General features: G+C 40.6%; 1 protein-coding gene across 2 annotated transcripts in view; it reads left to right on the top strand.

Annotated features, from left to right (window-relative positions):
• Positions 1-24,448, top strand: part of LOC126198601 (uncharacterized) — a 197,731-nt gene that overhangs the window by 27,802 nt on the left and 145,481 nt on the right. Inside the window, exons 1-3 of one of the 2 annotated variants that reach the window (XM_049935053.1) lie at positions 3,003-3,089; positions 9,972-10,073; positions 12,235-12,431. In XM_049935053.1, the coding sequence (XP_049791010.1) occupies positions 3,036-3,089; positions 9,972-10,073; positions 12,235-12,431 (353 nt within the window). In that variant the 5' untranslated portion in view covers positions 3,003-3,035. Of the gene's footprint in view, positions 1-3,002; positions 3,090-9,971; positions 10,074-12,234; positions 12,432-24,448 lie in introns of those variants that run through there. The other variant, XM_049935051.1, reaches the window with a different exon arrangement.

Raw genomic sequence — 24,448 nt, 5'->3', positions numbered from 1 at the left:
CCTTGGACTTCATTCGCTCCTTAAGCACACTACTCCACAGTCACTCAGTCGGCGTAAGTTTCTCAACCTTTGCACAGAACTTCATGATAATACCTTTGTGTACACTGATGGCTCTTGCACCGAGGATGGTGTTGGGTGTGCCTTCAGCATTGGCACTGACAATTTTTGTTATAGGCTTGCGGAACACTCCTCAGTATTTACAGTGGAGCTCTTTGCCCTGTATCATGGCACACAGTTCAATTGTGGTCTTTGCTCTGAATCTCTGTGCCCTTTGGAGAGTCTGTGCTCTGTACACTGACCACCCCTTAGTGCAATGGGCCCAGGAAAGCTTTCACTTGCCCACTCTTGATGGAGCCACTGTGATGTTTATGTGGGTACATGGTCACGTTGGTCTGATGGGAAACGAGGCTATTGACACTGCTGCTAAGTCTGCAGTCCTCATACCTTTGCTCGGTAGTTCTTCCATTCTCTCCAATGATCTCTGTTTTGCTGTCTGTCAGCAGGTGGTGTCACTTTGGCTTCATCACTGGTTGGTTGGTTTGTGGGGGTTGAAGGGACCAGAATACAGCATCATCACTGGTCTTTCCTTCATGTTAACAAGCTCTGGGAAATTAAATCTTTCCAGTGGCTTGGCTGATCAACTCCTTAGTTGTTTTTGCACCCTAAGACAAAACAAAACAATGAACAGCTTTTCTGAACTGTGCAGCTGGGAGTTATCTCTACAACACAGTCTCTGCTCCTGACTTTGTCCCAGCCTCAACCTACAATAACCCCAGTTTCTGCTCCCTCTGTCCTATAACCTACTCCCAATTCACATCCCCTCACCCTCATTCTGTTTACTCTCTGCCAATGCATCCACCAGCCTTTTCTGCTCTCTGTTCCTCTTCTTTTCTGCCCCACCCCCTCCCCCACAGCCTCCTGATGCTGCCAGATGCCAGAGTCTTGTCCTGCTGCCTTCTACTGTAGTCCCTGCACACTCCACTAGACATCAATCTTCTTTCCCCCACCTGTAATCTGCTATACCTCCCCCTAAAGTGGTCAGAGACAGCATTTGTGTGTGCTTGTGTGTGTTTCTTTTCTGAAGAAGGCTCTGGCTGAAAGCATAGTCTATAATAGTCTTTTCATTGTGCCTAAGTGCTACTCAGTGTGTCATCTTTATGGTGAGTATCAATGTATCTTTTCATAATTGTTTAAAAGATATGATGAAAAAGTACAATCAAAACTTCAGTTTCGACAAGCACTAAAATCACACTTATCTCTTGGCGGCCACTTGTCTGTTGTTTTTGTTGTTGTTGTTGTTGTTGTTGTTGTTGGTGGTGGTGGTGGTGGTGGTGGTGGTAGTAGCAGTAGCTGTTGCCTCCAGATGTACTGTGTTATTTATTGTGTCAGTTAATAGTAAGGTATATCTTGTCCATAACATTTCATTTATCAGGTGCTGGAACATATTGTATGTTGTCTTTGTGTAATTGATTACAATTTTGTTCTTCATGGAGTATACTACATATGTAATTGATATCTACTGTTTCTAGTTATAAATGAAATCTTCATTATGAACTCTTCACTCATTTCACATCAAATTTATTTGCAAAGCAGTTAGAAATATATGAAATTTGACATTGATTGGTGATGTAAACAGGGGGAAATTGCATTCAAAGGTAGAAATGCTCCAGAAAAGCCAGGTGAAGGTTTCACAATGTGTGTTGATATATAAATAAATACTGTGCATAGGTCTTATTTCTAGTACTTACTTCAGATATCCAGTGAAAAACATCTGCTGATGTTGCTCTGCTTACCAATTCTACGTACGAGCCACTGGCAAGTAGAATGGTGTCAATAGCTGAAACATTGTGAAATAGCTTTTCTGTGGACTGATTCTTGTGTTTTGTTTGTATTTTATAAAATGAAAAATGGACCAATTCATAGTAGAAATCTTATGTCTTTTTAAGAAACATCCAAATTTTAATAAAAACTTAATATTTACAATTTAAAAAAATCACAGTTCTAACAATTATTGTTTTCTGCAAATGAAGTCCATAGCAGAGTTTTCTTGCATCAATTCGTAAGTCTCAAGGGTATTTTCACAACCTAGAACAGAAAAAACTAGCTTTGTAGTACTACTCTGCTGGAGTTGCCTGAGCACTGGTGGGCACTGATACTCTTCTCCATTATCAAGAGGAATTAGCAAACAATTCTCCTGCAGTGAATTCCTCACAGTTATTTTCTCTGCAGTTGTAATGTTGTCTACCTGTGGAAATTCATTAAAAGTGCACTTTGGCTGCAGTGTTTCTCGTACAGCTGTAAGCAAGCCTTCTTCTTCTTCTTCTTCTTCTTCTTCTTCTTGTTCTGCCCTCCAAGGCTTAGCAATGAAATGCAGTGCTTTCAGCTTTGAAATCCTGCTAAATGTGAGATCCATCCCAGAATCCATCACGGTCAAAAGTCTTTGAACAAGGTTCTTCCTATAAAATGACCTGAAGTACATAATTCCCAAATCAATAGGATTCAGTTTGCTTCTGCTGTTAGCTGGGAAAAATTCTAACTGCACATTTCTGAAGTTCATATCAATAGGATGTGCAAGACAGTGATCAACAAAAACACCCCCTGCGGGTCTGAGGATTAGAATAGGCCCGAGGTATCCCTGCCTGTCGTAAGAGGCAACTAAAAAGTCTCTCACTTTTCGACCCTGTAAGTTGAGGTCCCATTTTATGGTTGGACCTGCCACTTTCCAAATTCTACAAAAGTGCGAGCCATATAGAGAATGACGCCTTGCATGGTTCCTGGGTTACTCGTAGTAATGCCCGTAGATTCGATCTCCTTAACCTCTTGTCATGGTTTGCATCTCCACCTGCAATTCAGTTGCGCTCCATTTCTAGGGACCTTGATGTTGGTGGGCCATTGAACTATAATCTTCCTTCCTTCCTTCTTGTGAAACACAGCTGGCTCTTATTCACTTAATGAGCCGCATCAATGGGGTGTTGGGTTGATTCCATATTTTTTATATTTCCAGAAGGCTTTAGACACATTTCAACAGGTGAGAGATGTTAGCTGAACACGAAAACCAACTCCGAAGAGGAGTACCCCAAAGATCATTGGTAAATATTGGTACTGTAACTCACTTGTTCACTGATACTTGACAGTTCGGACTTAAAAACATAAAAATGGTATAGATACTTATCCGAGAAACTATTGTGAATACATTAATGCTAATATAATCAATTGTAGCAAATAAAGTAATAAATAGCAAATCAGACGTGCACTATATGTAGTTATCGTTGTCACATAAAGGGTTGTAATTAACGTCTTTAAAACCAAAAACTCAGAGTTGGTAATATCTCTGGCAAAATACTAAAATCATGCTCATGGCATGAATGCAAGGTCTTCAGTTACATAAGCACTGCATCACTATCACAGGGGATATTTCCAGGCAGACTGAAATGCGCTGTTACCAGTCTCCCTTACTGTAAAAGAGCTTAAGACACATTAATAATTACAGGCCAGTCTTGCTTCTTACATTCTCAAAGGTACTGGATACACACTGTATACAACAACCATTGCCAACTGGTAATTTTTGTGACTTGTTAAAAGCATTTGATTTCGCAATTCACTGTATTCTCTTATAAAAGCTCAAATATTATTGTATCAGACTTCTCACTGATAAATAGTTTTTATCTTACGTAAATTAAGGGATGTATCAAACAGTGGAAAATCTAAGATGGAATATAACAGTATTATGAAAAGGATAGTTGCCACTCACCATATAGCAGAGATGCTGAATTGCGGATAGGCACAACACACACACACACACACACACACACACACAGAGTCTCTGGCTACTGAGGCCAGACTGATAGCAGCAATGCATGTGGGAAAGCAGTTGGGTGTTTGGATTAAGGATGAGACTGGGGCAGGGAGGGGGAGGGATAACAGGGTAGGGATAGTAGATGGTAAAGTGCTACTTGTGGGAGCTTGCAGGGATGAAGTGCAGAGAGGGTAGGGCAGCTAGGTGCAGTTGGGAAGTTTGACTGGGGGGAGGGGGGGGGGGGGGGGGCTAGCAGAAAAGGAAAGAATTGAAAAGATTGTGTGTGTGTTGGTGGAGTAGAGTGCTGTATAGTGCTAGAATGGGAACAGGGAAGGGGTTGATTGGTAGGACCATGACTAACAAAGGTTGAGCCCAATAGGTTATAGAACAAACCACCTTCCTCGATGTTGACCTCCACCCCAAAGATGGCTACATCAGTACCTCCATCCGTATCAAACCTACCAACCACGACAATACTTCCACTTCGATGACTTCCATCCATTGCATACCAAGGAGTCTCTTCCATACAGCCTAGCCACCCGTGGCCAACGCATCTATAGTAATGAGCAGTCCCTCTCGAAATGTACTGAGGCTCTCACTGAGGCCTTCATGGACCGTAATTACCTTCCCAACCTCGTACAAAAAAAATCTCCCGTGCCTTATCTTCCCAGCGACTCAGCACCTCCAAAATTACCACTGTCTGGCCATAGAGCAGCATTTCCCTCGCGACTTCGTACCACCCAGGACTGGAGCAACTGATTAACAATCTCCACAGCTTTTCGACTACCTCTCATTGTACCCTGAAATGAGGAATGTCTTACCCACTATTCTTCTGACCCCCTCCTACAGTGGTATTCCACTGCCCACAATATCCTTGTCCATCCATACCCAACATCTGCTCCCAACCGCTTGCCTCGTGGCTCATATCCCTGTAAAAGACTTAGATGCAGGACCTGTTCCATACACCCTCTCACCACCACCACCACCACCACCACCACCACCACCACCACCACTTACTCCAGTCCGGCCACAAGCATCACCTGTTCCATAAAACGGAAGATTACATGTGAAACTAGTCACGCAGTCTACGAGCTAACAAGGGAACCTCCCCATTGCACCCCCCTCAGATTTAGTTATAAGTTGGCACAGTGGATAGGCCTTGAAAAACTGAACACAGATCAATCGAGAAAACAGGCAACATCAAGGACACTCGGAGTCAAGGAGCGCCGTGGTCCCATGGTTAGCGAGAGCAGCTACGGAACAAAGGTCCTAGGTTCAAGTCTTCCGTGGCGTGAAAAGTTTAATTTTTTATTTTCAGTTTATGTGACAAACTCTTATGTTTTCATCACTTTTTTGGGAGTGATTATCACATCCACAAGAAAACCTAAATCGGGCAAGGTAGAAGAATCTTTTTACCATTCGCTAAGTGTACAAGTTAGGTGGGTTGACAACATATTCCTGTCACGTGACGCACATGCCGTCACCAGTGTCATATAGAATATATCAGACGTGTTTTCCCGTGGAGGAATCGGTTGACATATGACCTTGCAATCAAATGTTTTCGGTTCCCCTTTCGTCTACTAATCGCACGGTTTTGCGGTGTGGTCGCAAAACACAGACACTAAACTTATTGCAGTGAACAGAGACGTCAACGAACGAACGGATAGATCATAACTTTGCGAAAATAAAGAAAGTAAAATTTTCAGTCGAGGGAAGGCTTGAACCAAGGACCTCTCGTTGTGTAGTTACTCACGCTAACCACGGAACCATGGCGCTTCTGAGCTCAGAGTCTCCTTGATGTAGCCTATCTTGCGCATGGACTACTCAGTTTGTATATTTTACTAATTTTTTTCACGGTTCCACACAACTTCTTCCTGTTTTCTCGATTGATCTATGTTCAGTTTTTCAAGGCCTATCCACTGTGCCAACTTATAACTAAATCTGAGGGGGGTGCGATGGGGAGGTTCCCTTGTAAGCTGCAACCACTGTGCTGCATTCTACGTGGGCATGACAACCAACTAACTGTCTGTCCACATGAATGGCCACTGACAAACTGTGGCTAAGAAACACCTGGACCACACCATTGCTGAGCATGCCACCCAACACAATGTTCTTCATTTCAGTGATTGCTTCACAGCCTGAGCAGAATGGATCTTCCCATCAACACCAGCTCTTCTGAATTGCACAGCTGGGAACTCCCCCTGCAGTGTACCCTATGTTCCCATGAATCTGGCCTCCTGGCCTCAACCTTCATTAGTCATTGTCCTACCCATCAACCTCTTCAGTGTTCCCATTTCAGCACTACACAGACCTCTATGATGTCTGATCAAAAAATTCTGGAACTGTGTCTACAAAATTTTTCTACTCTCATCTTTACTTATTGTGTATGGCCTCCTTCGAAATGCTGTCTTCCATAATTGATACTCTATTTCTATTTCTGGGAGCAGTCTCTTGCTGGATCATGCAAAGTGCTGTATGCGGAATTTCTTTTATCTTGTCTGTTGTTGCAAATCTTCATCCTTTCGGCAGGGTTTTCAGCTTTGCTAAAAAAGAAAAAAAGTCCGCAGGGACCAGTCTGGAGAGTACGGAGCAGAGGCAGCACAGTGATTTCGTTTTTTGTACAATAGCTGTGCACCAACAGGGATGAATGTTCAGGTGCGTTATTGTGATACAAGAGCCATGACTTGTTGTGCCACATTTCAGGCCGTTTCCTTCTCACACTTTCTCGCAGGCATCACGACATGTTCCGATATACGAGGTGCATTCAAGTTCTAAGGCCTCCGATTTTTTTTTCTCCGGACTGGAAAGAGATAGAAACATGCGCATTGTTTTAAAATGAGGCTGCGTTCATTGTCAATACATCCCAGAGATGGCAGCACCATACGGCAGATGGAATTCTACTGCCAGCGGCGAGAATGAGAACTGTTTTAAATACTTAAAATGGCAACGTTTTCCTTACTTGAACAGCGTGCAATCATTCGTTTTCTGAATTTGCATGGTGTGAAACCAATTGAAATTCATCGACAGTTGAAGGAGACATGTGGTGATGGAGTTATGGATGTGTCGAAAGTGTGTTCGTGGGTGCAACAGTTTAATGAAGGCAGAACATCGTGTGACAACAAACCGAAACAACCTCGGGATCGCACAAGCCAGTCTGACGACGTGATCGAGAAAGTGGAGAGAATTGTTTTGGGGGATCGCCGAATGACTGTTGAACAGATCGCCTCCAGAGTTGGCATTTCTGTGTGTTCTGTGCACACAATCCTGCATGACGACCAGAAAATGCGAAAAGTGTCATCCAGGTGGGTGCCATGAATACTGACAGACGACCACATGGCTGCCTGTGTGGAATGTTGCCAAGCAATGTTGACGCGTAACAACAGCATAAATGGGACTTTCTTTTCGTCGGTTGTGACAATGGATGAGACGTGGATGCCATTTTTCAATCCAGAAACAAAGCGCCAGTCAGCTCAATGGAAGCACACAGATTCACCGCCACCAAAAAAATTTCGGGTAACCGCCAGTGCTGAAAAAATGGTGGTGTCCATGTTCTGGGACAGCGAGGGCGTAATCCTTACCCATTGCGTTCCAAAGGGCACTACGGTAACAGGTGCATCCTACGAAAATGTTTTGAAGAACAAATTCCTTCCTGCACTGCAACAAAAACGTCCGGAAAGGGCTGTGCGTGTGCTGTTTCACCAAGACAACGCACCCGCACATCGAGCTAACGTTACGCAACAGTTTCTTCGTGATAACAACTTTGAAGTGATTCCTCATGCTCCCTACTCACCTGACCTGGCTCCTAGTGACTTTTGGCTTTTTCCAACAATGAAAGACACCCTCCGTGGCTGCACATTCACCAGCCGTGCTGCTATTGCCTCAGCGATTTTCCAGTGGTCAAAACAGACTCCTAAAGAAGCCTTCGTCGCTGCCATGGAATCATGGTGTCAGCGTTGTGAAAAATGTGTATGTCTGCACGGCGATTACGTCGAGAAGTAACGCCAGTTTCATCGATTTCGGGTGAGTAGTTAATTAGAAAAAAAATCGGAGGCCTTAGAACTTGAATGCACCTCGTACCATCGATTAACAGTTTGGTCTAGTGACACGAATTCAAGATGAACCAATTATTCAAAGTCAGCATGGCTTTGACATGTGATCTGACAAACTTTCTTTGATCTTGAAGAACCTTTCCTGACCCATTGTGAAGCTTGAATCTTGGCCTCAACATCATAACCGTTGACCCACGTCTCATCACCAGTTATGGTTCTCATAAGGAACATTTTGTTCGCATTTGTGCTATCCAAAAGCTCTTTACAGATTGCGAACCAAAGGTCTTTGTGGTCTTGACTTATGAACCGTGGAGCGAACTTTGAAGCAATACAGTGCATCCCAAGATGCTGTGTCAGGATTTCATGACATGATCCAACTCAAATCTTACATACTTCTGCTATCTGTCAGTCAATCTGTCTTAGATTTGTGCACACACTTTCATTGCATTCCTGACAAGAGTGTCGTCGGTAGACGTCGAAGGACGTCCTGAACAAGGGTCATCTTTAACTTCCGTCCGGCTACTTTTAAAACTGTATGAACCATTTGTAACACCGAGTACGCCTTAAACACTCATCTCCATAGGCTTCCTGCATCATTTGTTGTGTCTCTGTAAAGGTTTTCTTGAGTTCTGCACAAAATTTAACACAGATGCATTGCTCGTCTAACTCTGCCATCTCTAAATTCGCAACTGTGTGACACAGTGTTCTACTTAATACAGCACTGAACAATAACTAACAGACATACAACAGTGAAACTTCTGGCAATTACACATTAAACATAAGCATGTGCAAGGATCCCAACTGCACTTTGCTCCAACAAACCATTGTTTCGAAATTAAGAATGTTCTGTAGTTTTTTGAAAAGACCTCGTATTCCACCAACACACCCACAGCCTTTTCACTTCTCTCCTTTTCCACTACCCCGTCCTCTCCCACTGCCCTCTGTGTAACATCCCGAATGCAAGTAGCTGACCTACCCTCACTCCACCTTGTTCCTCTATGCTTCCATAAGTAGCACTTTTACTGTCTGCTACCCCTACCCTGCTATCCTTTCCCCTCCCCGCCCCAGCCTTATCCTTACTCCCTCCACCTGGTTGCTTCTCCCATCATGCGCTGTTGCTATCAGTCTGGCCTCAGCAGCCAGAGACTGTCACGCATATGCGAGTTGTGTGTGTATAGTGTATTTCTGACGAAGGCCTTGTTGGCTGAAAGCTCACTTTTCTTCAGTCTTTTTGTTGTTCTCTTATGTGACTCATCATCTCTGCTATATGATGACTAGCAACTATCCTTTTCCTAATACTGTTTGGGGATGTAGTGCATCACCTTAAGAAATCTAGGGAGTGTACACAGTGAAACAGCATCTTCGGAATGGAAAAATAATCACTGCAGGTGTACCACAAAAATCTATATTTGATCCGCTTGTGTTCTTGTTTAAATGATGTGCCTTTGTATATAAGGGAACGATGCAACTATTAGTATCATGTCTAACAGAGTAACTTCACCACTTAAAAAAGTAAATACTTTCTTGAAAATTTATAGCTTTACTCTGCAAATGGATTGTCACTGAATTAGTACAAAACACAACACATGCGTGACTGTCACTGAATTCAGATAAAATGCGGTACGTGGAATTCAGGGCTTTAGAAGATGTGACCATGCCATTAGAAATAATGCCTGAGAGTAAATTGGTAATTGAAGTTGAATCCCGCAAATTCTGAAGTGTTTATGTTGATACGAACTCGGCCTAGGAGTCACTCTCAGTAGACTCCAGTACAAGCAACACATCTAATATTCTTGGTGTTGGTGGAATGTTATGCACTAATCTTCCTTCCATTTTTGGTCAGTCTGTGAATAGTATCAGAGTTATTTTTTATTATTCTTATCTCCCTCCACCCTCTGCCAATAGTAAGCTGATGAGAACGGAAATAAGGAAATTATTATGCATTTAATCAAACAACTATCTGTGTGGACATCCATCAGTACTTCAGTATAGTTAGAATGTAGAAGAAGACTTCATTATTGTTTTTCTGTTGCTTACCAATTTTTAATATCTTGTAAGTGAAATCTGCTGCGTGTTTGTTTTTACTTGTATGTATATTTAAATACTTCTTTTTCCTCTGTCTACAGACAATTGAACATCTGAACACTAATTCAAATTTGGAGCATTTGGATTTGTCAGACAACAACATTGTGCATATTGCTGATTTGTCTTATCTTCCAAGACTTAAGGTAACAAAATTTTAAAATGTGTTTCTTCTTGGAAATGTTTGTATTCCACTTTTCACAACGAGGTTTTTTTACAGTCTCATATGGAAATACTTTCTCACTATGGTGCTAATTTAATGAAGACGAGTGCAAATTCAAATGCAGTAGCGAAAAATATGAGATGTGGATTAAAATGTTGGCATTTAGATACAGTCAAAAGAAAACAAATAATTTGATTAAGTAATGTATAAGTATGAGATCCCCATAGTTGGCCACTTCTGTCCATATACATATGGGAAGGGGGGGGGGGGGGGAGAAAAATATGAGAACACCAAAAACACAGCACATTACCATGCCTAATATGGTGCAGTAAACCTGTTGTCACTCAAAACAGCTTTCAGCCATCTTGGAATAGATAAATATAGGCCCTATGTGGTTTTCAAGGGAATCTTGTACCGTTCTTCCTCCAAAATAAGACAAGTTCACATAATTATGATGGAGGCGGACAGTGATTATACTAGAAAATAGATCACAAAGGCTCAATCATATTTAGATCTGTTGACTGTGGTGGCAGGGGAAACATGCTATTTCATCCTCGTGTTTACAAAACCAGTGCTGAATGGTGATAGCTGTGTGGGCAGGAGCCCTGTCGTCTTCAAACAGCATCACCAGTGGCAAACAAACATTGTACCATGGGATGGACCTGCTTAGCCTAAATGGTCATGTAACCCTTGGCATTAATGCGACCTTGCGAAGCAACTGTGGCGCCCACTGAATATCACAATATGGCTGCCCAATCCCCACCATGTTTCACTCTTGGGACATAAACATGGCCAGATCTTGGAAATAGTTTGAAACACTCATCCAAATAAGTGACTTCCTTCCTTTGCTCCATAGTCCAAGTTTTACGGGTTCAACACCATATTTTCCTGTTATGGGTATTTGCACCACTGAAGAGTTGTTTTGGAATTCCAGCTTGCCTCGCAATTCCCAACTTCTGGAGCCCCGTTCATGTTGTTTTTAGTACTGCCAGGGTTGGTGAGTGCGACATCCAGTTCTACAATAACTTTTGCAACTGTTTTCCTGTTATTTTTTGTTGCAATTCGATTATTTTGAAGGAACATCTGTCATGATCAGTCAACATACTCTTTCATCCACGTTGTAACTTAGCAGATGATTTTTTTCCACTTTCCCTATGTAAGGTACAAATCTTTGATAACTATGCCTGTATACACACCAAACTCATTTGGCTAGGCTTCCTTGCTTACAAAACCACCCGCCATGCAAGCACCGACAACTTGCCAATGTTCGAATTCTCTGAGCTATGACATAATGCCATCACAACTATGCAGAATAGTTCTGAACATTGATAACACTTGCATTGTATCGAGGACATTACACAGCTGCTGTTGATGGTCAGATACAACAGCATAACTTGCAGACTTGGCTAGTGTCTGCATCTGCATGCATTTCTCAAGGTTTTTCCATATTTTTGTCCTACCCCTTTTATAGAAAGTGCTTAATATACTATACTTGTTTTCTCTAGAGCTAGAATTTATCTAGATTAGTTTCTCTAAACTTTTTGCCAAATCTATTCATAAACATTTCATGATGTTTCCTTTAGCGAAACCACGGCTGATTACTTTTAGTGTTTTTGGCTAAGTGAACTAGTTTATCAAACTTCAGGGAGAATGGGCACTAAATGTTCCCAAATGAAAAGAAATGTAAAGTGCAAATGCATAGAGAAGCACAAAGCTAGAATTGTAAAAGTTTGCTGCCACGTACACTTCTCCTGTAGACACTCGCAAATCATAGGGAGACACAATATTGAAGTAGCACATCATGTTTGGCTAATCTGTAATTATCTTTTTCATATTTTATCACCATATTCCCATAATTTACTAAATTGTTTTATGTATTAGTAAATCACAAATGAAACAAACTGCTTATTCAAACTATTAACTTCCTTTCATAATAGTTGTGTATTTATTCAATTATTTATGCAAGCACAAGTGTGTGATCAGTCTCGTTTATGTGCCTATCGACTACTCAATGCCTTTACTATTTGGTGAGTTTTTACATGTTCTCCTAAATGATTGAAGTACAAATGTCTTTTGTAAACCATTAATTTTGTCAGTATCCTGTAGTTAAAGAAGACATTTCTAACCCAAAATAACATTTTCAGCAACTTCTGCTCTACGGAAACCGTATCACGCAGTTGCGGCCTTGTGAACGTAATCTTCCAACAAGTCTAACTGTGTTGTCAGTCGCTGATAACCATATTACGGACCTTAATGAAGTGGCCTATCTGTCACACTTAAAAAATCTTCAGGAACTCAGTATTGTAGGAAATCCGTGTGTAACAATGACTGGTGGCTCTGTGTATCCTTTACCTATTTTTTATATGTATTGAGATTAACAGAAGATGATTCTACAATCAATGTGTCCGATACTTATGCTGATATTAATGGTATTTGAACTGCTGGCAGCATAGTAAATTAGTGAGCAGAAATGTTGCTTTTGCACATAGCAGTTTCCTTTGGAGAAGTCTAGTTCACTTTATTGGTGCTGAGGTGATAAGTAGTAAGTAGCATAGAAGCACATTTCTTAAAATATACAGCACCCTAGTTATATGCAACTTGCACTTGGGAGTATCGTGTCTAATCCAGAAATAGCATGGCCTTGTTGCTAGTTCTCCGCTTATCTTGCTGTTTAGAAAGCTACATTAATCCTCGTACACTATTTTCTCTCTCTTTTCTCTCTTTCTTGTTGATTCATTCCTGCAAGAGCTGCTCCAGAGGGGACAACATTACAGAGATCTCAACCAATTTAGATTCCAAGCTTACATATTTATCAAGCAACTTGTATGTCATAGCTGCATTAACAACATACTGTCTTCTCTTCAGTCTGCATCAAAATATATGAAATTGTCATTGTCATCTCATATTCATCGTCTGTCGGCAACATGACATTCAACTAGCAAATTCAGTGTTATACTTTTGTGAACAACATAGAATGTTGTGTATTTGTGGTCACTTAAAATTGTGATTGCTAGATGGCACCAGTGACGGGCTGTTGGCACAAGGTGCTAGTATTGCATGTTAAGCATTTATGTGCCCACCACAAACAAAAACGATTGCACTTATTGACTGCTGACATTGTTCTCACTCGTGGTTTTTATTATTTCGTCCATCTCAGTTAGTTTGATATAAAATTCAGCTGTAGTGGTTACTGGTTTCGGTCTGACATGCCAATTCTCAAACCACACACCTTGCTATTGACCATAATTATTCATACAGTATAGTGCCAAAAGGCACAACAAAGTATACAGGGGGAAGCAGCACCCTCACTGATCTTAGCCGGTATGTCAATTGCTGCAGATTGACACAATCGCACTATATTTGTCACTTTGGTTGTGTCAGTCAGTAGCAATGGATGCCAGGCTAACATCAGTGAGGGTACTTCTTGGCCACTGTGTACTTTGCTATGCCTCTTGGAACCATACTGTATGAATAATTACGGTTAATAGGAAGGTGTGTGGTTTGAGATTTGTCATGTCAGCCCAAATCCAGTAACCACTACAGCTGAATTTTATATCAATGCAACTGAGACAGACGAAATAAAAATAATCAAATTTCCATGAAAGCATTGTATAGTGAAGTAATATTTTAACTCAAAAATTTTGGATGATGTCAAACAAAGGTATACTACAGATGTATGCACACGAGCTACATGAGATTGGAGCTGTTTGCAACTTTTTAACAAAGGAATGGTGTTTTGTGAATAAAATGTAATGGAATTGCTGGTGATACAGATGAATGTGCTGCTGGATCTATGATAGTGTGCACCTGATTCCAAAGCATAATGAGAATTTCTATTAATGCTGTGTAAATTTTGATAATGATAGACTTGATAAAACCACACATGAGGGAGAAACATGAGAGAGACCTTCTGCATGGTACGTAACATGTACTACCACTATATAAAATTTGCTTGCTCCAAATTTGAGCTCTCTTTCTCATTCCAGCTTTAAAAACAATGTTGATAAGCATCTACATTTACATACATACTCCCCAAGCTGCGTCATAGTGCATAACAGAGGGTACTTCGTACCACTGCTAGTCATTTCCTTTCCTGTTCCACTCAAAAACAGAGCGAGGGAAAAAATGCCTGACTGAATGCCTCTGTATGAGCCCCAATTTCTTCATGGTCATTACACAAAATGTTCATTGGTGGCAGTAGAATTGTTCTGCAATCAGATTCAATTTATGGTTCTCTAATGTGTATGTGGAAGAGACCTGGAGACACTGGAATGTTTCAGATAGATTATGTGATGGTCAGACAGAGATTTAGGAAACAGATTTTAAATTGAAAGACATTTCCAGGGGTGGATGTGGTCTTATGATCTGTGGACTAAAACCGAAGAAATTATAAAAAGGTAGGAATTTGAGGAGATGGGACCTGGATAAACTGAAAGAACCATAGGCTCTAGAGAGTTTCAGAGAGAGCAATAGGGAAAGATTGACAAGAACTGGGGGAAAGAAGTATAGTAGAAGAAGAATGGGTAGCTTTGAGAGATGAAATAGTGAAGGCAGAACAGGATCAAGTAGGTAAAAAGATGAGGGCTAGTAAAAATCCGTGGGTAACAGAAGACGTACTGGATTTAATTGATGAAAGGAGAAAATACAAATATGCAGTACATGAAGCAGGCAAAAAGGAATACAAATGTCTCAAAAATGAAATTGACGGGAATTGCAAAATGGCTAAGCAGGGATGGCTAGAGGACAAATGTAAGGATGTAGGAGCATGTATCACTAGGGGTACAGTAGATACTGCCTACAGGAAAATTAAAGAAACCTTTGGAGAAAAGAGAACCAACTGTATGAATATCAAGAACTCAGATGGAAAACCCATTCCAAGCAAAGAAGGGAAAGCAGAAAGGTGGAAGGAGTATGTAGAGGGTCTAGACAAGGGCAGTGTACTTGAGGGCAATATTATGGAAATGGAAGAGGACGTAGATGAAGGTGAAATCGAAGATATGATACGGCATGAAGAATTTGACAGAGCACTGAAAGACGTAAGTCGAAACAAGGCCCCAGGAGTAGACAACATTCCATTGGAACTAATGATAGACCTAGGTGAGCCAGCCACGTCAAAACTCTACCATCTGGTGAGCAAGATGTAGGAGACAGGTGAAATACCCTCAGACTTCAAGAAGAATATAATAATTCCAACTGTAAAGAAAGCAGGTGTTGACAGGTGTGAAAATTACCGAACTATCAGTTTAATAAGTCGCAGCTGCAAAATACTGACACGAATTCTTTACAGAAGAATGGAAAAACTGGTAGAAGCCGACCTCGGGGAAGATTGGTTTGGATTTTGTAGAAATGTTGGAGAATGCGAGGCAATACTGACCCTATGACTTATCTTAGAAGATAGGTTAAGGAAAAGCAAACCTACGTGTCTAGCATTTGTAGACTCATTTTGGCAGTGTTGATTGGAGTACTCTCTTTCAAATTCTGAAGGTGTCAGGAGTAAAATACAGGGAGCGAAAGGCTATTTACAATTTGTAAAAGGCTGTTTACAATTTGTACATAAACCAGACTGCAGTTAAGAGTCGAGGGGCATGAAAGGGAAGCAATGGTTGAAAAGGGCGTGAGACAGGGTTGTAGCCTATCCCCGATGTTATTCAATCTGTTTATTGAACAAGCAGTAAAGGAAACAAAAGAAAAATTTGGAGTAGGAATTAAAAACATGGAGAAGAAACAAAAACTTTGAGGTTTTCCCATGACATTGTAATTCTGTCAGGGAAAGCACAAAGGACCTGGAGGAGCAGCTGAACAGAGTAGACACTCTCTTGAAAGGAGGATATAAGATAAACATCAACAAAGGCAAAATGGAATGTAGTTGAGTTAAATCAGGTGATGCTGAGGGAATTAGATCAGGAAATTAGACACTTAAAGCAGTAAGTGAGTTTTGCTATTTGGGAAGCAAAATAACTGATGATGGTCGAAGTAGAGAGGATATGAAGCGTACACTGTCTATGGCAAGGAAAGCGTTTCTGAAGAAGAGAAATTTGTTAACCTCGAGTATAGTTTTAAGTGTCAGGAAGTTTCTTCTGAAAGTATTTGTATTGAGTGTAGCCATGCATGGAAGTGAAACACGGACGGCAACTAGTTTAGACAAGAAGAGAACAGAAGCTTTTGAAATGCAGTGCTACCGAAGAATGCTGAAGATTAGATGGGTAAATCGTGTAACTAATGAGAAGGTACTGAATAGAATTGTGGAAAAGAGGAATTTGTGGCACAAGTTGACTCTTCAAGGGATCAGTTGGTAGGACACATTCTGAGGCATCAAGGGCTCACCAGTTTAATATTTGAGGGAAGTGTGGAGGGTAAAAGTCGTAGAGGGAGACCAAGAGATGAATACACTAAGCAGATTCAGGAGGATGTGGGTTGCAGTAGTTGTTCGGAGATGAAGAGGTTTGCACAGGATAGAGTAGTGTGGAGAGCTCTATCAAACAAGTCTCTGGACTGAAGAGAAAAACAAAAAATATTTTCTCAATAGTGTTCCATGAAGAGAATATTATCTTCTCTCTGGGGACGCCCAGTTGAGCCCACAAAGCATCTCTATAATATTCAAGTGTTACATGAACCTACCAGTAGCAACTCTAGCTTTGATTTTTTTCCTTTAATCAAACCTGGTGGTGATCCTAAACACTCGAGCAGTACTCAAGAATGGGCCATACTAGTGTTGTGTAAGTGATCTCCTTTGGGCTACAATAAACCAAAGTCGACCATTTGCCTTCATTACTACCGTCCTTTAAGTGCTTATTCCATTTCGTATTGTGTTGCAACATTACACCTAGGTATTTAATCAGTGTGACTGTGTCAAGCAGCACACTGCTAATGCTGTATTCGAACATTCTGTGATTGTTTTTCCTTCTCTTCTGTGTTAACTTACATTTTTCTTCATTAGAGCTAGCTACCATTCATCACACAAACTAAAAATTATGTCACTCTCCTCCTACAGTCATTAAAGGAGGACACCTTCCTGCACACATAGCATCATCAGCAAACAGCCCCAATTTGCTGCTCACCCTGTCCATCAGATCATTTATGTGATATGGAATAAGAGCTGTTCTATCACACTTCTCTGGGGCACTCCTGATGATGCCCTTGTCTCTGATGAACACCACCAACTACAACGTTCTGGGTTCTGTTTCGTATGAAATCTTCAGGCCACACTCATAGCTTGGGATCTATTCTATATTCTTGTAGCTTCATTCACAGTCTACAGTGGAGCACCTTGTCACACACTTTCTGGAAAGTTATGGGTATGGAATCTGCCGGTTGTCCTTCACCCAGAGTTCACAGGATATCGAGAGAAAAGGGCAAGTTGAGTTTCACTTGATTGATAGGACAGGTGTGCCTCCATCTCAAGGAAATTTTTTATATTCAAATTGAGAATATGTTCAAGAATTCTGCGGCATATCAATATTAAGGCTATTAATCTGTAATTTTACCGATTCTTTCTTTTTACACTTCTTACGTACGAGAATCTCCTGCATTTTTTTCCAGTCACTTGGCACTTTGTGCTTGATAAGAGATGCATGATAATAGCAAGTTAGGTAAGGGGCCAGTTCCATGGTGCATTCTCTGTAAAACCAAATGTGTATGTAATGCACATGTGTTGACTTACTTATTTTCAACTCTTTCAGTTGATTCTCTATGCTAGGAATTCAGTTATTATGTCTTCCATTGAAGAATCTCTATGATGGTCAAATGACACCATGCTCTTTTTTTAACAAGGTGTAAAAATTTCTACTAACTTTTGTCTGTCATCATTTTCATGTTCTTTTTTTTTTTTTTTTTAACCTTGAGTGCAATAGTGTCTGCATCCCCAGCAGTTTCTGAATTTTGTTATTGAACCTAGATGGGTCTTTGCTGTTCTTAATCAACTAACTCGGCACATAATTCTCCAGTGTGTGATTTACAATCTTCTTAAACTTTGTCCTTAGTTTTTCTAAGTCCATCATACTGAAACCTAATGATGTCCATTCACTTTCTAACTGTGATGCTAGTAATTGATTACATGCCCTTTCTAGCTTATCATGTTTCATACGCAACAATCCATGATTTAAAATGTGCCAAATTTAAGATATGCACTGTTGACATTTTAATTGTAAACACTGTGAATTAAGTATGATGGATCAGTTGATTTTGAAACATTGTGAAAACTATGGCCAGTAATGAAAATATAGCCAGTTCTATATCAAACTTAACTGCTGTGCGTAACCCATCATAATGACCTATAATGGCAATTGTCTGCTTTCAAGTATTGCACCAGCTCCTCTGCAGATCTGCTGTTAACAGTGTAGGAGCAGCAAGAGGTGTTTGCAGAGGACTGGTGGAAAAATCCAGCAGAAATACATCACAGTAAAACACAGGATTGTTGTGAATTGTTCACATGAAAAACTCAAGAAATGAAAGAGACTTAATCGTTTGTCTTTATAAACTTTAGTGTCATCGTCATCATGCCACCCATTTGTTACAGTCAATATGAAAAACATTCATAGCACATTTGGTGCGATCTTGAAAGTGTAAAGCAGGTCGTGGGGGGTCTCTTGGCTGGTACTATCTCACTTGGTAGTGTGTATTGCAAAAGATGGGAGTGACCCATGAGATTAAAGTGTCCTGCCACTGCAGGTGATGTTCCTTGAGAGTAGGGTGATACTCAGTAGTTTCACAGCATTCAGAACCATTTCATATGTCACATGGTCCTTCATTGTTTTGCTTAGGATGTTTTGTAAGCATCACAGGTGAAAGGTGTTCAGCTATGTTCTTGTTTGGCATATGATGTCCAGGTCTCAATACCATGGAAGAAAGTGCTCAGCATACTTGCATGATTGATTAACATTTCTGTGGTCACTGGAAGATGTTCGTTGTCCCGTGCTCTTGTGCAGAGCTTCTAGAAAGTGCTGTTCCAATTCTTTTGTTGTGCAGAGAAAGATCATGTCACACTAGTGAACCAGGCTAGCAGAATTTTTCTATTGCTTTCAACAAGGATCTATCTAATTTTATGTAGACATATCTGTGTATCCTTGCACCATAATCAGTGTTCTTTACATTGAAGGCATGGGGAAGATGTTGCAGGCAGCAGCAGATTTGTGTGTAAACCTTAGGAGGTCATCTTGGATATGTGCTGTGACTGTTACATTGGCAGCGAATAAAAGTTTGCTAGAAAATAAGTCCTTGTGATGGCACTTGGATCTGAGTAACAACTCTGTGGGGGGGCTCAGCTTTCGATTGCTGGGTACAGGTTTTATGACCTGGCTTCTTGAGCTCTGGGGACTGGTAAGTGCCGCAAGTCATCTGTTACCGTAAGCTCCGGGCATGCTTCAATGAGCACCGTGTGGTGCAGCAATGAAATGTTATGTGTTTCTGAGAAGGGGGCCTTGATTTCACCGCCAGGACTACAAGGCAGTTAAACACCTCTATGAAAAAAACTGTAGCCCCCCCCCCCCACCCCCGTTTGTATAAGGCTTGCTCAGGCATGCAGGGCTGTGCGTTGTTGGACAGTTGTTTCCCTAGCATCTCATGGGATCCCAGTTTAACAATCTAATCAAACTACTACAGAACCAAGTACGGTAAGAAGCCACCAACAAGGAAGGCCATTTACCACTGGCATAACAAATGTGTTACAATGGGTTGCTTGTGCCCAGCAAAGAGAAGCGGATGTCGCAGTGTGAGTGAAGTGAATGTGGAGTGCATACGAGAGACATTAATCAGTCCAAAGAAATCGGTGCGTTGTGCACCCTGTGAACTCGAAATGGCTCCAATGACAGTGTGGAAAGTCCTGTGACACAAGCTATCTATGAAACCATTCAAATTGGAGCTAGTGCAGTAGCTCAATGACGACGACAAAGACAAGTGTTTTGAGTTTTGTCCGCACTTGCAACAATTGAATGAGGGTGGGGATGGCATTGTTGATCGCTTAATTTTTAGTGACGAAGCCACTTTTCACACTAATGGGAAAGTGAACAGGCATAATTGTTGAATCTGGGGTACAAACCATCCACATGAATGCATTGAATTTGAGTGTGATTCCCCAAAGATAAATGTTTTTTGTGCCTTGTCATGTCGAAAACTGTACAGGCCATTCTTCTTCACTGAGAGCACTGTCACTGGATATTCCTACTTGGACATGTTGCAGCAATGGCTGATGCCTGAAATGCAATCGGACTCTCTGTTCATCTTTCAGCAGGATGGGGCTCCATCCCATTCATTGTGAAGCTCATGGGTACCTGAACATGGAGCTGCTGCATCGGTGGATAGGCCTTGCTACAGAAGGGGACAGATCAATGGGGACACACTAAAGATCTGGTGTATGTACCGCCTCTACCATGTGATGTAGCAGAGCTCCAGGAGAGAATACGGGAAGCCGCTGCCACAGTCGATGATGCCATGCTGGGACGGATATGGCAAGAATTTGATTACCATATTGACATCTGCCAGGTCACTAATGGTTTGCATGTCGAATGTTTGTAAAAAAACTTTCAGAGTTTCTCTTCAAAATGCAATATGTATGACATTTGTACAATGTTTAGTTCTTGTGCAATAAATAATTGAAAGTTTTTCCGGACTTCTCATACACCCTGTACTACTGGCTGGATGGGTGTACCCTCAGGTGGTACCAACACCCACTCATCAGAGAGAGCTTGGTTGGTCTGTCCTTCCGAAAAGAAGTAACAGGGCATTAGTGTGCTATAACACTTTCATTGTAATAAAGAGAACTATGGGAACCTTTTGAGAAGGTCTGCCCTTTTTATATTCACACGGCATTGGAAGGTATTGCTGGGTCCCTAAAAAGTTTTAAATGACTTCGTAAAACAACACTTCTAGTTGATGAAACTTCTAATTCAAACCAAGTATCTATGCTTCTGGGATGTAAGGCCTTAGGTGACTACCCATCGACTCTGAGTTGCATAATACCCTTAACTTTAGTAAAGGCGTGATTACCTGCTCCAATATAATGGAGATGTACCCGGTGGAGTTACGTGAAGAATGGAAAAATATGGGTGTCATGGAATTGCAGAAGTATATGAGGCAAATTGGAAAAATCTGCAACATTTATTTTAATGTTTAGTATTCCAGAATTACCTGAACATATCCTTGCAGGGTGTATTGTCTTAAGATTGCCTGTTTGTTCCTAATCCAATGTGATGCTTCAAATGTCAAAGATTTGGCCATACCACTAAGGAAAATGTATAAACTGCTGCAGGTATCTCCCAGTATGGAGCAGAAAGTATGAGGATTACAATGAGGAAAGGAAAATTCAGGAGTTGAAAGTCAAGAGATGCATACCGTATGGTGAAGCTAGAAAAGCTCTCAAAGCTATGCAACCTCCGGTTTTTGCTACTTCTTTTGCATCGGCCCTTAAGAATTCAATTGCCAAGTGTGATGCCTCCTAACAAACTCAGACCACAGATTAAAGTACAAACACAAGCACTTGTCAGTTTGTCTGTGGGGGAAACACTACGCTTGAACAAGAAATCGTTCGGAAGCCATTGGCGATAGGCTCACCACCTAAGCCACATACCACTGCCCACCATCAGAAGCCCACGAAGCTCTCCCCTCAGCCCAAGTAACCTACTTCTCCCATAAGTAAGGAAAAAGTCCTTTAAAAAGTAGTTCAGTCAAAGAAAGTAGCAGTTAAACCTTCAGATTGGTGAGCTCTTTCCCTCTCAGATGGGGACTATGCTCTTGAGGATATAGACTTCCAATTAGAGGAACTGGGGAGACAGCAACTGGCTAATGTTGCCCATGACCACCCCAGTAAATTGCTGCCTTCGAGGGAGAAAGAAAAGACCAACTATTGCTAAACAATGGCTCCCTCAGGGACTTCTGTGTTGCAGTGGAATTGAAATGGATACCTATTACATTTGGAAGAATTACAGCTCCTGGTCCAGGAGAAACCATCCTGCATCAGCTTACAAGAAACTCATTTTAAAGTTACAAGAAACTCATTTTAAAGTCACCGACGCACCTGTATTATGGGGTTACTACCTCTACAGAGACAGAGCTAAGGGTGGAGTGGCTGTTTTCAGATGCCAATGGATGGAGGAGGAGTTGCCACATTTATCAAAAACTGCCATAAATTCAAGAACATTGACATTAATAAATTCTGTTTAGAGCAGCATCTAGAAGCATGTGCAACAGAAGTAGAGTTCCATAACAGATCCTATATAATAATAACTATTTACCGAGCACCTGCAGGAAATTATAATCTATTCATAAATCATCTAGAAGCTCTTTTGGGTTATTTAACAGGAAGAAACAAAGAAATTTTGATTGCTGGTGACTTTAATACAGATTTTCTAATGCAATCTTCCACTAAACATTCACTGCAGTTAGTAATGTTGTCTTTCAATCTAACTCACACTGTAAACTTTCCAACTAGGATCACTAAATCCTCAAGGACAGCCATTGATAACATTTTTATAGACAAATCAAAGGAACAAAATCATATCATAAAACCTGTTATAAATGGACTATCAGATCGTGACATGCAGCTCCTTGTTTTAGATGTAAATTCTAAGCAGATTATCAAGACTGCTAAATCTGAGTACAGGAGAGTAGTCAATCAACCAAAAATTGAGTGTTTTAGAAAACTGCTCAAAGATATGAACTGGAAAGATGTTTATAGTGCTCATGACATGAATGAAAAATATAACACATTCATGAACAATGTCAGTACCATGTTTGAAAACTGTTTTCCTCTAAAAGTTACTCAAATTAAACAGAAGTCTATAATAAAACCATGGATTACACGAGGAATAAAGATTTCCTGTAAGACAAAAAGGAAAATGTATCTGTCGACCAAGAATAGCTCCAATGCTGATGATTTAGCTAAATACAAGGAATACTGTAAAACATTTAAAAAAGTAATTCGGACGTCCAAACAAATGCACTATGAGAAGAAGATAGCAATGTCAGGGAACAAAATAAAAACAATATGGGATATAGTGAAAGAGCAGACTGGTAGAACCAGAAAGGAACAGGAGCAAATAGCACTAAGGGTAGATGACACATTAGTAACTGATGGGCATAGTGTGGCAAATCTATTTAACAAGTACTTTATATCCGTTACTGATAGAATGGGACTTTCAGGATCAGTAAATAATGCCCTTGAATATCTTAAAGTAGCCTCCACAAATAGCTTCAAGTACATGAATATATCACTCACTTCACCAAAAGAAATAACGTCCATAATAAAATCTTTAAAAACAAAGCATTCTAGTGGGTACGATGAAATATCAACAAAGTTAATTAAGGCATGTTCTCGTGAGTTTAGTACAATTCTAAGTTACTTGTGTAACCAGTCAATTATAACTGGGACATTTCCTGACTGGCTAAAATATGCAGATGTTAAGTCTCTATTCAAGAAAGGGGATAAAGAGATACCATCTAACTACAGACCGATTTCACTTTTGCCAGCATTCTCAAAAATTTTAGAAAAAGTAATGTACAGGCAGCTGCTCAACCATCTGACCACAAATAACATATTATCAAGAACACAGTTTGGATTTCTGAAGGGTTCTGATATCGAGAAGGCTATGTACACCTACAGTGAAAATGTACTTAATTCATTAAATAACAAATTACAAGCAGCAGGTATTTTCTGTGATTTGTCAAAGGCATTTGATTGTGTGAACCACAACATCCTTTTAAATAAATTAGAATTCTATGGTGTCACGGGCAGTGCTGCAAAATGGTTCAAGTCATACCTCACTAACAGGAAACAAAGGGTATCAGTGCAAGGGACTAGTGAATTAAGTCATCATCAGAATGGGAAGAAATTACATGTGGTGTCCCACAAGGATCCATCTTAGGGCCATTGCTTTTTCTTGTGTACATTAATGATCTCTCATCAGTTACACTGCCAGAAGCAGAGTTCGTTTTGTTTGCGGATGACACAAGTATTGCAATAAATAGTATGTCAAGTGTAGTTCTAGAAAGATCTGCTAATAATATTTTCATGGATATTAATAAATGGTTTAAAGCCAACTCACTGACATTAAACTTTGAAAAGACTCACTGCATGCAATTCAGAACCTGTAAGAGGTTTCCACCCGGCATATGAATAAAATACGAAGAAGAGCAGATAGAAGAGGTTGACAGTCTTAAATTCCTGGGATTACAACTTGATAATAAATTCAGTTGGGAAGAGCACACCACAGAACTGCAGAAACGCCTTAACAAATCTGTATTTGCAATTCTAGTGTTAGCAGACATAGGTGACATAAAAATGAAAAAGCTTGCATACTTTGCCTACTTTCATTCCATAATGTCATATGGTATAATATTTTGGGGTAACTCTTCAAGTCAAACAAAAGT

The sequence above is a fragment of the Schistocerca nitens genome, chromosome 8, assembly GCF_023898315.1.
Source record: "Schistocerca nitens isolate TAMUIC-IGC-003100 chromosome 8, iqSchNite1.1, whole genome shotgun sequence".
Classification (NCBI taxonomy): domain Eukaryota; kingdom Metazoa; phylum Arthropoda; class Insecta; order Orthoptera; family Acrididae; genus Schistocerca; species Schistocerca nitens.
The sequence above is the reverse complement of the archived record's forward strand: the minus strand, read 5'-3'. Positions and strand labels throughout refer to the sequence as shown.